The 12725-nt window shown below is 33.7% G+C and overlaps 1 protein-coding gene across 1 annotated transcript; it reads left to right on the forward strand.

Annotated features, from left to right (window-relative positions):
• The first annotated feature begins 881 nt into the window (after nucleotides 1-881).
• On the forward strand, nucleotides 882-9835 carry vim (vimentin). Its single transcript, XM_077245140.1, has 9 exons — nucleotides 882-1591; nucleotides 2792-2852; nucleotides 4118-4213; nucleotides 5340-5501; nucleotides 6451-6576; nucleotides 7637-7857; nucleotides 8699-8742; nucleotides 9208-9290; nucleotides 9375-9835. Exons 1-9 carry the CDS (start codon nucleotides 1056-1058, stop codon nucleotides 9411-9413), a joined length of 1368 nt encoding a protein of 455 aa, XP_077101255.1. The 5' UTR covers nucleotides 882-1055; the 3' UTR covers nucleotides 9414-9835.
• Nucleotides 9836-12725: the final 2890 nt, after the last annotated feature.

A 12725-nucleotide genomic window follows, 5' to 3' on the forward strand; every position in this document is an offset into this window, starting at 1 on the left:
GAAACAAATTCATACGCGAATCGTTCCGCTTTTTTCCCTTCCTCTTCTAAATTTCTTCTTAATAATAATAATAATAAATTTACGTTAAAATGTCATTTGCGTTTTAAATTGTTACAGTACAAGTAGATTTTTCCAATAACTTTTTAAATAATAATATATAATATAATAAATAAATAATAAACTATATAATTTGAATATATAAATATGGTGTATTTATGTAGCCTATTTATTTTCGTAGTAGTAATTATTTAAAATAATATTGTATTTATGTTTACATTCCTTTTAATATTAATTTAATTTTCCACTAAATACATTAATACACAGACATATATATAATATAAATCATATTTTAATAATAATAATATATTATTATATTGTATAATATATTAATAATAAGTAGGGCTATATAATTTTAATATATAAATAAGTTGTATCTATGTAGCCTATTTGTTTTCGTAGTAATTCTTTGAAATTATATTATTTTTTATTTATGTTTACATTCTTTTTATTAGTATATCATTTTATACTAAATGCAATATTATATAGGCTAATATATTATACTAAATACATTAATATATATCACATATACATAAAATACAGTAATATTGTTTTAAAAATAGTTTATTATATTGCCAAATACATTTCGTAGTAATTATTTGAAATAACATTATATTTATTTATGTTTACATTAATTATTTTTATATATTAATATATAGCTACATTAAACGTGGTCACCTGCATTTGTTACACACATGAACTGTATTATACAGTAAACAGGCGATATATCTAGGCCCTTATCTCTTTTTACAGCTATATAATTTGCCTGTATTTGTCATGGTCAAGCTCTTTCATTAATAAAGGGGCACATCCTGCTCCTCCGCCCCGACACATCTACGTCACTAAACCTCCCTGCACCGTTATGTCATTAGCATAGGGAGTGGACTATAAATGCAAGCAGAACCTCTGCAGTGGTCTCGGTTGGTCCGGACAGAGTGTGGTATAGTTAGTGAAAGTAGAGGCAGACTTCAACAACAACCCAGTACTAAAGGATTACAATGGCCAACCGAACAAGCACCTCTTCTTATAAAAGGATGTTCGGTGGGGAGCGACCAGCGATGTCCCGGTCCACTTTCTCGACTCGGCAGTACAGCAGCCCGGTGCGCACATCCGCACGCGTGTCCTACAGCAGCGCGTCCTCCGCGTCTCCATCCATCTACATGAGCAGGGGCGCGAGGGTGCGCACCAACGCGCCCCTGCCCAGACTCGCCACCGATACACTGGATTTCGGGCTCGCCGACGCCATCAACACCGAGTTTAAAGCCAATCGAACCAATGAGAAAGCGCAGATGCAGCATCTCAACGACAGGTTTGTCAGTTACATAGAGAAAGTGAGGTTTCTGGAGCAGCAGAATAAGATCTTGACGGCGGAGCTGGAGCAGATGAGGGGTAAAGGCGCGTCCCGGGTCGGGGATCTGTACGAGGATGAGATGAGGGAACTGCGGAGACAAGTGGATCAGCTCACCAACGACAAGGCCAGAGTGGAGGTGGACCGGGACAATCTGGGAGAGGACATCGAGCGCCTCAAAGAGAAGTATGACCAACTGATCAGAGTTTCAAACAATAAATATCTGGCAGGTGCACGTTCATACTTTTATAATTGGCAGTTTTTGCAAACTAGATTTGGGGTTTAGTCTAAATCAGATTATTTTCATTTCGCATTTAACATAAATTAATAAACGTAGGCTAAAAAAATGCATTCTTTTAAAATATAGCCTATAGCTAGGCTTTAAGCTATATATATATATATATATATATATATATATATATATATATATATATATATATATATATATCTTTAAATTTTCATTCACTTACACCGTAAGAAATTAAAATAGCTGTACATTTTAAGGAGCTATTTCTACCTGGTGATCCTTAAAATTATTATTTTTTGCTGTGTAACATAGTCAGATTGATACAGTCATGTTTAATAACATATTTTCAACTACATAAGTATATGTTACACCATTTATTATTATTATTTTGTCAGTGTATTATTTCGCTCAGGAATACACTCCTTATATGGCAGAGTTTTCTTTAAAATGATTTGTGCAGTGTTACATAAGAAAGTCAGCTTGATTCAGTCATGTTTAATAACATATTTTTACCTACATAATTATATGTTGCCAATTTATCACCTTTTTTTTAAGTGTATATGATGTTTCATTCATGATGTTTCATTTTTTTTCTTTACCAGGTCAAATAAAACCAAAATGTTGTCTTAAGTTTCATATTTCATATCACCAGAATATGAACTGTGATATACAGTAAACTGTATAAACCGTAGGTTAATAAGAAAATATTTAAAGATGTTATAAGCCTATGAAATATTTCTTTTAAAATATGATTTGCTGAGGATCTATTTCTCCCTGACCTGACTTTTAAATGACTAAAAGTCAATTCAGTCATATTAAATATGTATGACCTCAATAAAATCAGTTAAATGTTACAACATTTTTACTGTGCAAGGTGATTGATTCTGCATAAGACTTTTCTTTTAGAACAAAGCTCTTCGATACCTTTTTTTCCCTTTACCAGATTAAGAACTACCCATCATTGGTTTAATTTTTTGATACAGCAAATGAGAAGAAATTGATTTAAGTTAGTTTGATATCAAAGGCTTTTTCTGGGTAACATATTTCCCTTGTGAGCTGCTCCAGTGCACGAGTTGCTTGAGTGGGTTTGGTTGTGTTATGAGGGTGTGGCTCTGCTCAAATATTCATATCATTTTCAGACTTCAAGAAGAGATGCTTCAGAAAGAAGATGCTGAGAATGGCCTTCGGAGCTTCAGACAGGTATGCATCTGCAAAGTATCCACTAACAAACATTTCTTAGACATATCATTGGGCCTGATGTTTAATTGAGCGCTTGCCCCAGTTGCATGTGATCAGTTAGCGTTCCAGTCAGTGTTTGCAAGACACTACTTATTGTGACCAGCCCCCTTCATAATAAAAGGGCCTAGTCAAGTTGCCATCTTGTCCAGCATCAGATTTAGACACACAACTGAAAAGAGAGCTTTGTCTGAGAGCAAGCTGGGCGTTCATGACAATGCAAACTGTTGTACGAGTGGGAGGAGCCAGTATTTACCAGGGGACATTGGTGACTTATGGTCGCAGAGAAGAGGGTGGTGTGTGTGTGTGTGTGTGTGTGTGTGTGTGTGTGTGTGTGTGTGTGTGTGTGTGTGTGTGTGTGTGTGTGTGTGTGTGTGTGTGTGTGTGTGTGTGTGCTTTAAAGGGTGTCTGTCACCACCAGCTGCAGCTCTACAAACAATTAGAAGCAGGCGAGCTATTGTTATTTAATTCATTCAGGAATGGTTTAGAAGTTTGAGGTCAGTAAGATTTTTCATTTTGAAAGAAATCAGTACTTTTATTCTGAAAGGATGCATTCAATTGATCATAAGTGACAGACATTTATAGTATTACAATTTTTTTCTATTTCAAATAAATGTTTTTCTTTTGAACTTTCTATTCATCAAAGAATCCTGAAAAAAATGCATCATGGTTTCCTCGACAATATTAAGCAGCACAACTGTTTTCCGCATTGATAAAAATAAGAATTGTTTCTTGAGCAGCAAATCAGCATATTAGAATGATTTCTGAAAGATCATGTGATATTGAAGATCAGAGTAGTGGCTGCCATACATGGTGAGACCTTTTTTTAATTAAAAAAAAACAAAAAAAAAAACCCAATCTTTTGAACGGTAGTGTATAATGTGATTCTTTTAGTGCAGATAAATAGAAGAATGAAAAAAAGGAACAGTGTGGAATTCAGATGATGTCAAGGAAGCACAAGTTCAAAACAACATTTGATTTACAGTGTCCTTGTTACATGTTAGTTACTGTAGTAATAACTATAAATTATGCACAATTACATGCAACTAGCCCTAAACCAACCCCGATTCTTAACCCTAACCCTATAGTAAGTACATTAGTACTCACTACTTAAATGTATAATTAAACTGTAGCACGGACACCTTAAAACAAAGTGTAACCCAATATTTTTAGGAGAGATGTCTCCTAGGTTGGCACATTGATATATTTTATATGTGTTACGCCCACAGGATGTTGATAACGCCTCTCTGGCCCGACTGGACCTGGAGAGAAAGGTGGAATCCTTGCAAGAAGAGATCGCTTTCTTGAAGAAACTTCACGATGAGGTATTGAACCACCTGGAGACAGAAGCATCAAAAATTAGATCTCTTTAATATCTCACTTGTTTCTCGTTGATGACAATGACATTAAATGCAAATTACATTTTGCACAGATTTTGCTCCTGAGAAAAAGACCCCAATAATCTCACATGCGTCTCAGAATAGATATCAGTCATGTCTCAGATTTGCCAAGACATGCAATCAAAAATGGAGATGAATCCAAACATTTATCTTCCGATTCTTCCGGGACCAAATTATCCGAGCAATACTATCCACATTATGTTTGTAGATTATTAGGAGAAGCATCTGAGACAAGCCGACACTTAAAAACAAACAACTCAGAATCTCCTGAACTATAGAAAGTAACCTCTGAACGATAAAATTAATTGAATTTCCTCTGGGAATTTAACGCTTCTGCTCACAGTCCTGGTTTTCTGTCCGACTGATTCTTTTGTTAATATCAGGGGATTGTCAGGCATGTTTGACCTGCTGCCATAGTGATTAAATGGGTTGTGGAAACGGGAGTAATTCCAAGAGAATAAGGCTGAGACATTGTTTCAGGATCAGGACGTACATTAGTTCAGGGCTAATAAACTATCGCTACTTTATTTCAGTCATATTTGTTCTGTTTACATTCAAATCAAAAACTAAAAATGACATCAACACTAAAAAGTTTGGGTTCAGTAAGGTATTTTTTGGAATACTTTATTCTGCAATGATGCATTAAATTGATAAAAAAAAGTGAAAGCAAAGACATTTTTAATGTTATCTGCTGTTCTTTTGAACTCTATTCATCAAAGTTTCCACAAAAATATTAAGTAGCACAAGTGTTTTCAATATTTATAATAATAAGAAATAGTTCTTGAGCATCAAATCAGCATATTAGAATGATTTCTGAAGGATCATGTGACACTGAAAACTGGAGTAATTATGCTGAAAATTCAGCTTTGCCATTACAACATTACATTACATTAAAAGTAATATTTCACAATGTTATTGTTTTTACTGTATTTTTGATCAACTAAATGCAGCCTTGGTGAGCGTAAAGGGACTTCTTTTCAGCCCCAGACTTTTGAACAGTACAAACTGTGCATTTGGATTGTTCAAGTGATTTTTTCCAACATCTCCTCAGGAACTTGCCGAGCTCCAGATGCAGATCCAGGAGCAGCATGTCCAGATTGATATGGAAGTGTCCAAACCGGACCTCACCGCTGCCCTGAAAGATGTTCGGCAGCAGTACGAGACTCTGGCTTCCAGGAACATCCAGGAATCCGAGGAATGGTACAAATCCAAGGTCAGTATCTCAGCTGTCTAATCATTTTTCCATCATAACAATATACATTCATTCAATCATGCATGATAAAATTCATTTTTATAATAAAGAAAAAACTCCCATATTCCATATCTTTCTCTATGTCTAAAGTTATGCAACCAATTCAAATCAGATCTAATATTGATTTGCATGCAGCAAGAATAAACATGGTTTGTGCCATGGTTGCTAGGCCTGTGTATTTCAGTAACATTACTATTTACCATACGTTTTAAAGACAAGGTTTAAGATAGTCGCAGATTAAAATGCATGTTTGAGGTGTTTTAACTAAAAGCAACTTGCACTGTCATATCTTAAAATATTTCAGTGCCATTGTTTTATCTCAAGATGCACACCAGTAATGCTTTTTTTCTAAGACATGTTTATAAAAGCTACTTAAATGCCCTAATTGAACTATGGCCTAATCCTGGTTTAATCTAAGCCCCGTCTGTGAAACCAGGCCTTACAAAACATTTTGATTTTAAGAGTCTGAGCTGCTTTGCAAATTTTATAGCTCTATTACTGTATGTGTATTTATATTTCTCCAAATTAAAAGTTGATGAAGAACATCTATTAACTACTGAGACTAAATAACAACAAATGAACAATGAAACAATAAAACAAAGGATAATTTAGCATTATTGTGATTGAAAGTGCCACTGATCTTGTAAGACAGTGTGAGATGTTTAAGGAATGAGTAAGTATTAACTCAGACATGGCAGATGGTCGACGTAGAGGCTTGTGTAGATTTCGAGACCATCTGCTCTTGTGTCACAGTATTGATCTTCCTAATGGACCTATTGATCTATTGGTCTAGGTCTTCAACCTTGAAACTAGCACAATCAGTGTCATTCAGTGGTAAACAGAAAACAAAAGAGAGAGGCAGATGGAGCTTTATCTTTATCCTAATCTTGGACTTTCTCTTTCTTTGTAGTTTGCTGACCTGTCAGAAGCTGCGGCCCGCAACAACGACGCGATCCGTCTGGCCAAGCAGGAGGCCAATGACTACCGTCGCCAGCTTCAGTCTCTCACATGTGACTTAGAAGCTCTTAGGGGAACTGTGAGTACTGGAGAAGATTATATTAACATCAGTGCTATTTTAGGATCATTGAGATTATATAAACTAACAGGGAACGTTCTCAGAACACCATAGTAACGTTCCAGTAACATTAATAGAATGTTAGTTAAAAGTTATCTGGTCTTTAATAATGTTGGCTCAAAACGTCACAAAAATGTTATCTACTGTATAAATAGTTCATGGAGCGTTTTGTACTGAAATGTTTTAGTTAGACATTTGTCAAACATTTTTTAAATGTGACTACTTGTTTTGGAATGTTCAGAGAACACTTCCGTAATGTTTGAAGAAAGATCAAACGGAATGTTCCTTTAATGTTCGCATAACCAAGATTTTTTCTTTTCTTTTTTTTTTTCTTTTTTTTACATATTTGAACATTCATAACTTTGAGACTATTAGCAAAATGATCTTACAACATATCTTTGTTAGCTGGGATTATAGTTTCTATTAATATTTTAAATTCGACTTTACATTTTCTGTTTTAATTTTAATTCTGGTAAAAGTTTTAGTTTTGTTTCATGTGCATAGTTTTTATTTATTTTATTTCAGTTTTAGTTTTTTTATATATAAAATACATCAAGTTAAACAAAATAAAAATGAGAAATTCTGCAATGGCAACTAGTTGAAATAAAATAAATGTGCTGTCAAATTGATTAATCGCGATTAATCGCATCTAACATAAAAGTATATAATATAATATATAATATTATTATAACTATATATATATATATTATATATTTTTTGTACATATATATCTGTGTGTGTGTGTGTGTGTGTGTGTGTGTGTGTGTGTGTGTGTGTGTGTGTGTGTGTGTGTGTGTGTGTGTGTGTGTGTGTGTGTGTGCATATATTTTATAACCAAAAACGTTTAAGTTAGATGCGATTAATCATGATTAATCGATTTGACAGCACTATTTTATTTATTATTAAGTGACACATTTTTTTTTAATGGTTTTAGTTAACTATAATAACCCTGATTAGCATTTAATAAAGTGCTTTATATTATGGCTGCTTAAATGTCAAACTATCGGAACCATAATTTCAGAATGAGTCCATGGAGCGTCAGATGAGAGAGATGGAAGATAACTTTTCCATGGAGGCATCCGGTTACCAGGACACCATCGGCCATCTAGAGGACGATATCCGTAACATGAAGGATGAGATGGCGCGTCATCTACGTGAATACCAGGATCTGCTGAATGTTAAAATGGCCCTGGATATTGAGATCGCCACCTACAGGAAGCTGCTGGAAGGGGAAGAAAGCAGGTGAATTCTTGCTTTTGCATGTTGATATTATGTTTTCTTTAAAGGTGCACTCAACATGGACTTACAGTATAATGACACTTGGTGGAATAAATGCAGCATCATGAAAACAATAGCTGATTCAAAAACGCTGATTCATCCATTAATGAAACAAGTGAAGTCTTTATGAGTGAGTCATTGAATCATTCATTCAAACCATTGTTCTTTAAATAATTCATTTAAATTAATTAAAAAAAATAGACTGCAGCAATCAACATTTACTATTTATATATGTTTTATTAATATTGTGAATGAGCTTTTATTTTTATATTTTCAGTTTTCTTTTTAATTTTAATTGAATTGTTAGTCATTTTGATATATGCTTGTCATTTGTATCAGTTTTTAAAATATTATTATTTAGGTTTAATTTTTTACAGTTATAATTTCAGTTCAGTTTTAGTTTCTAAACATTTCTAATTGTCCTTTAGTTTACGTTTTTCATTAATACTTAAATATTTTTTATTTCAGTTTTATTTCAATTGACAATTTTTTTTAAATCAGTTTTAGCTTCAGTTGACATTATCATTAACTAAAACTAGAACTAATGAAAGCATTTGTAACCCTGTTAACTAGACAATTTTATTATAATTTTATTAAATTATTATTCCGTGAGCAAAAGATAAAGTGAATAGTATTCAGCTGGTCACTTGATCTCAACATGTCAGCCCCTTAAAGTGACCTATAATGTAAATAAATATATCTTTCAAAAGTACTATTTAGTTGTTTATGGGGAAAAAATACTGAGTGGAAATTTAAGACTATTAGAATATGTTTTTGACTCATTTCTCTCTTTATTTCTCTCAAGGATCACCACACCGTTTCCCAACCTCACATCATTAACCCTTCGAGGTACAGTATGCTTCAGATCATCCTTATGAATGTTGTGAACGTTAGGGAAAACAATGCTTAATGTGAATGACAGCTAACTAATAAAACATGCATAATTATGATAGTTAAACAAATATGCGTATCATATATGTCCCATATCTTGTGTTAAAATTGCATCCAATCATATCAAATCAAATACATGTTTACATGCAGTGCATGGGAATAAACATGGTTTGAGTATAAAACCATTGAAATTCAACATTAATTTTGAAATCGAAATGGTCAATTTTCCTATTCAGCCCAAGTGAATAGCTTTGCATATTTTTGGGCTTATGAAGGTCAGTAACATTAACATAAAACCAGCTGAGAACCACTGGCCTGAAAAAATGTATTACAATTGGAGGCTCCCATCTGTGTGACCCCTTTGAAGCACAATCACACTTTTATGATGTAATGACTATATTTTGATTGATATTCTGCCTGTAGAGTCCATGAGGGAAACCAGACCTATGATGGACAACCAGCCAAAGAAAGTGGTGATAAAGACCATCGAGACAAGAGATGGACATGTGAGTGGCATGAAAAGAGTTTTTATATAAGATATTACGTTTTTATATGAAAATGATAACCTTCTGACCTTTCGATTATCACAGATAATTAACGAGTCCACCCAAAACGAGGATGATGAATGAACCGCATGTGTACTTGTGACCAGTAGGGGCACTACAGAGCTGAAGATCCACGCTGGAGTAGAAGAGGAAGAGAATGAAGTTTCTTTTGTTGTTTCTGTTTAGAGTACAAATGAAAAACAGCTTTAAAGTGCCTTTTTTGCATTGCCACATTAGAGCGGTCTGTTAATAGACCTGTATTAGAGCTGAAAAGACAACGTAGGCCACTAAGTAGGCTAAACCAGTTTTAACCAGGTTTATGTTAACCACAAAGTCTGTAGGCCTAGTTTACACTGTTGAAGACCACAGCAATACACTGCTTCAACTTTTAATGTTGTGTATGATTATCGCAAATGACCAAAAACTTGATGAACTTGTGTCTCTTTCACCATAAGACCAAACTGTCAACAAATTTCCACAAATTCAATAAACCTTTTAAAGTACAATCAGATTCATTTTTTTATGAACAGTATTTGTCTTCCATTTCAAATGTGCAAAATAAACTGAACTTTGAGAGTTTTTTTTTCAAATGCTTCTCTGTTGCAGAGTAAAAACCTTGCACGTCATAAAAATAAACAGATTAGCAGGATCTATCCAGGCAATGAGCAACACAGCATTTCTATGATTTAAATCAAGGTAGTTTGTTGGACACAATCATTAGTCCTGATGAGATCATCATGTTTAGTGATTAGTTCTCTGCATGCTTAACTAGCTGAATATCAATACACAGTTGCAAGACATCCACATTCTGTTTTAGAGTGGATTTAAAAAAATGTTATCATGTCATGTTATTATATGAATTTCACTAAATGATTTACCTTCATAATCCATTTCTTGATTATATGCAGGATTAAGATATTAAAACAACTCTTTTGAAATTAAACCAATATCTTTTTTTCCTGTTGCCTTCACCTAAATAAAATAACATTTGAATAATTATTTTAGACTGAGGAAATCCAGACACTCTGGATTTTCTCGAATAAAAATGGAATACTTCATGTTTTAATTCAATTATGCTTATTCCTATATAAGCTTTATAGGGTTAAGGTAATTAAAATATGCTGTTTACACCGCCTAATAAAGTCATTAGTATGTAAATGGAACCGTTCCACATCATGTTCCATTTCTACAGTCCAAGTCTTTTACTCGTCTGCCCTCTAGTGGACATTGGTTTCAATTGCACTTGGGTGGAGAACGTGTAAGGACATACTGTACTGTTATTAGTGACGTTAAGTGATATTTGTTACATCAGTTTCATGTTACTGTAAATAGTAAAACATGGACTACAGTTTGAAGCGGCAGAATATGACTCACGAACAATTCTATGATGAAAATTAACCATGACTTCTGTGAAGTAAATTAAGTTGATCTCTTGTGTGTGTGTGTGTGTGTGTGTGTGTGTGTGTGTGTGTGTGTGTGTGTGTGTGTGTGTGTGTGTGTGTGTCTGTGTGTGTGTCTGTGTACGCGTGTGTGTGTGTAATGTAATTTTTACACATGTACGTCATTTTGTTTTTTAGTATTGTATGTCATCAGACTATCATCATGTTACACATCATGTTGACCTCAGACGCTGTCAAGCAGGAGCATAAACAAACTGCTGTGTGTCGAAAGGCATTAGTGAAGAAAGAAAAAGTTAAAGGCTGGGTTTCACAGACAGGGTTTAGATTAAGCCAGGATTAGGCCTTAGTTCAATTAAGGACATTTATCTTTTATAAGCATGCCATAGAAAGAAAAGAAAAGAAAAGAAAAGAAAAGAAAAGAAAAGAAAAGAAAAGAAAAGAAAAGAAAAGAAAAGAAAAGAAAAGAAAAGAAAAGAAAAGAAAAGAAAAAATAATTACTGTTGTGCATCTTGAGACAAAACAATGGAACTAACATATTTTAAGATATGTCAGTGCAAGTATACTTTCAGTTAAAACAGCTCAAACATGCATTTTAGTCTGGGACTATGGTTTAAGCATTGTATGTGAAACCAGGGGCAAATTGTAGCTGTCTGGTGTTGCATGTGGTGAAAACCAAGAATGATGCATGACAGAATGAACAATTATAATCCCTTTCAATAAAGCAGTACACACAGAAACACAACTCTAACACAAAACCTTGAAGAAAAGAAAGAGAGGGCTTAAATACACTGAGCATGATAATCAATGGAACAGGGAACAGGTGTGTAACTAATAAGAAACCTTGACAACTAATGAATAACTCAGTGACAGTGACAATAACAGTGACAAGCAAAACTATGACTAGAAACTAAACAGAACATGAGTGTGACAGCTGCGTTCATGAATGAAATAACAACTAACAGTAGGCCTATACGTTAAACTTTTTTTTATTAATTAGGTTATTAATCCAATTTTAGTCAGAATCAATCGCAGAGCACCAAACTTTCATAATGGGCTGAGAATTAAGAGGAAAATATTTTTGAGATATTGTATAAATTCGCAATTTCAAGAAATCAGAATTGTGATATGTAATCTCAGAACTGAGGGGAAAAAACACGCAATTTTTGTTTTATTTTAAAAAGTCTCAATTGCGAGATGTAAACTTACAAATTCAAGAAAAAAAGTAAAAATTGTGTGATATAAACTCGGAATTGCAATAAAAAAAGTCAAAATTGCGAGAAATAAAGTCAGAACTCTTGGAATAAAAAAATTAAAAGATCATTTAAATCACACAATTTTAACGTTTATATCTCACAATTTTGAGTTTTTGAGTTGAAATTGCGAGCTTGTACTGTATGTCCGAATTGCGAGGTGTTAACTCAAAATTGAAAGAAATATACTTGAAATTGTAAGAAATAAAGTCTGAATTGTGTGATAAATGATGCAAATACCTTTATTATTATTATTATTTTCTGAAAAATGGCAGAAACTCACTTCCCATTGTGCACCACTTGGAATAAAAACTGGTTGAGGACACATTATTCAAAACGTGAAAACAAATGTTGATGTTGTTTCCAATGCATTTTTAGTTCTTTTTAGCTCAAATGCCTGATCTGACATGATCTGATCTGACACTGATCTGATCTGCTCTGCTGCATCTTGATAAATTAAACTGCTGTTTCTCCCTTTTTACACTGTTTTATTAAGTGGAAGATTTTTATTAAGGAAGGAACGATCTGGGCTTGATTACAATCATGAAGACACTGGGTCTGATGAGAAGAAATTGCTGCGTCTATAATCACTAATAGTATAATTGAAAATTGATGATTGACAGACACAGAAAGGCCACAAGAAGCAGCGAAACAAGAAAGAAACCTTAAATCAGAAGATTTTTCCTTAAATTGAAAATGGATCTGTGTGTGGGTCTCTTACCGTGAAACTGGAACATGACATGGAC

Source organism: Siphateles boraxobius, unplaced genomic scaffold (genome assembly GCF_051911475.1).
Source record: "Siphateles boraxobius isolate OS27281-9 unplaced genomic scaffold, OSU_SipBor_1 26, whole genome shotgun sequence".
In the NCBI taxonomy this organism is placed as follows: domain Eukaryota; kingdom Metazoa; phylum Chordata; class Actinopteri; order Cypriniformes; family Leuciscidae; genus Siphateles; species Siphateles boraxobius.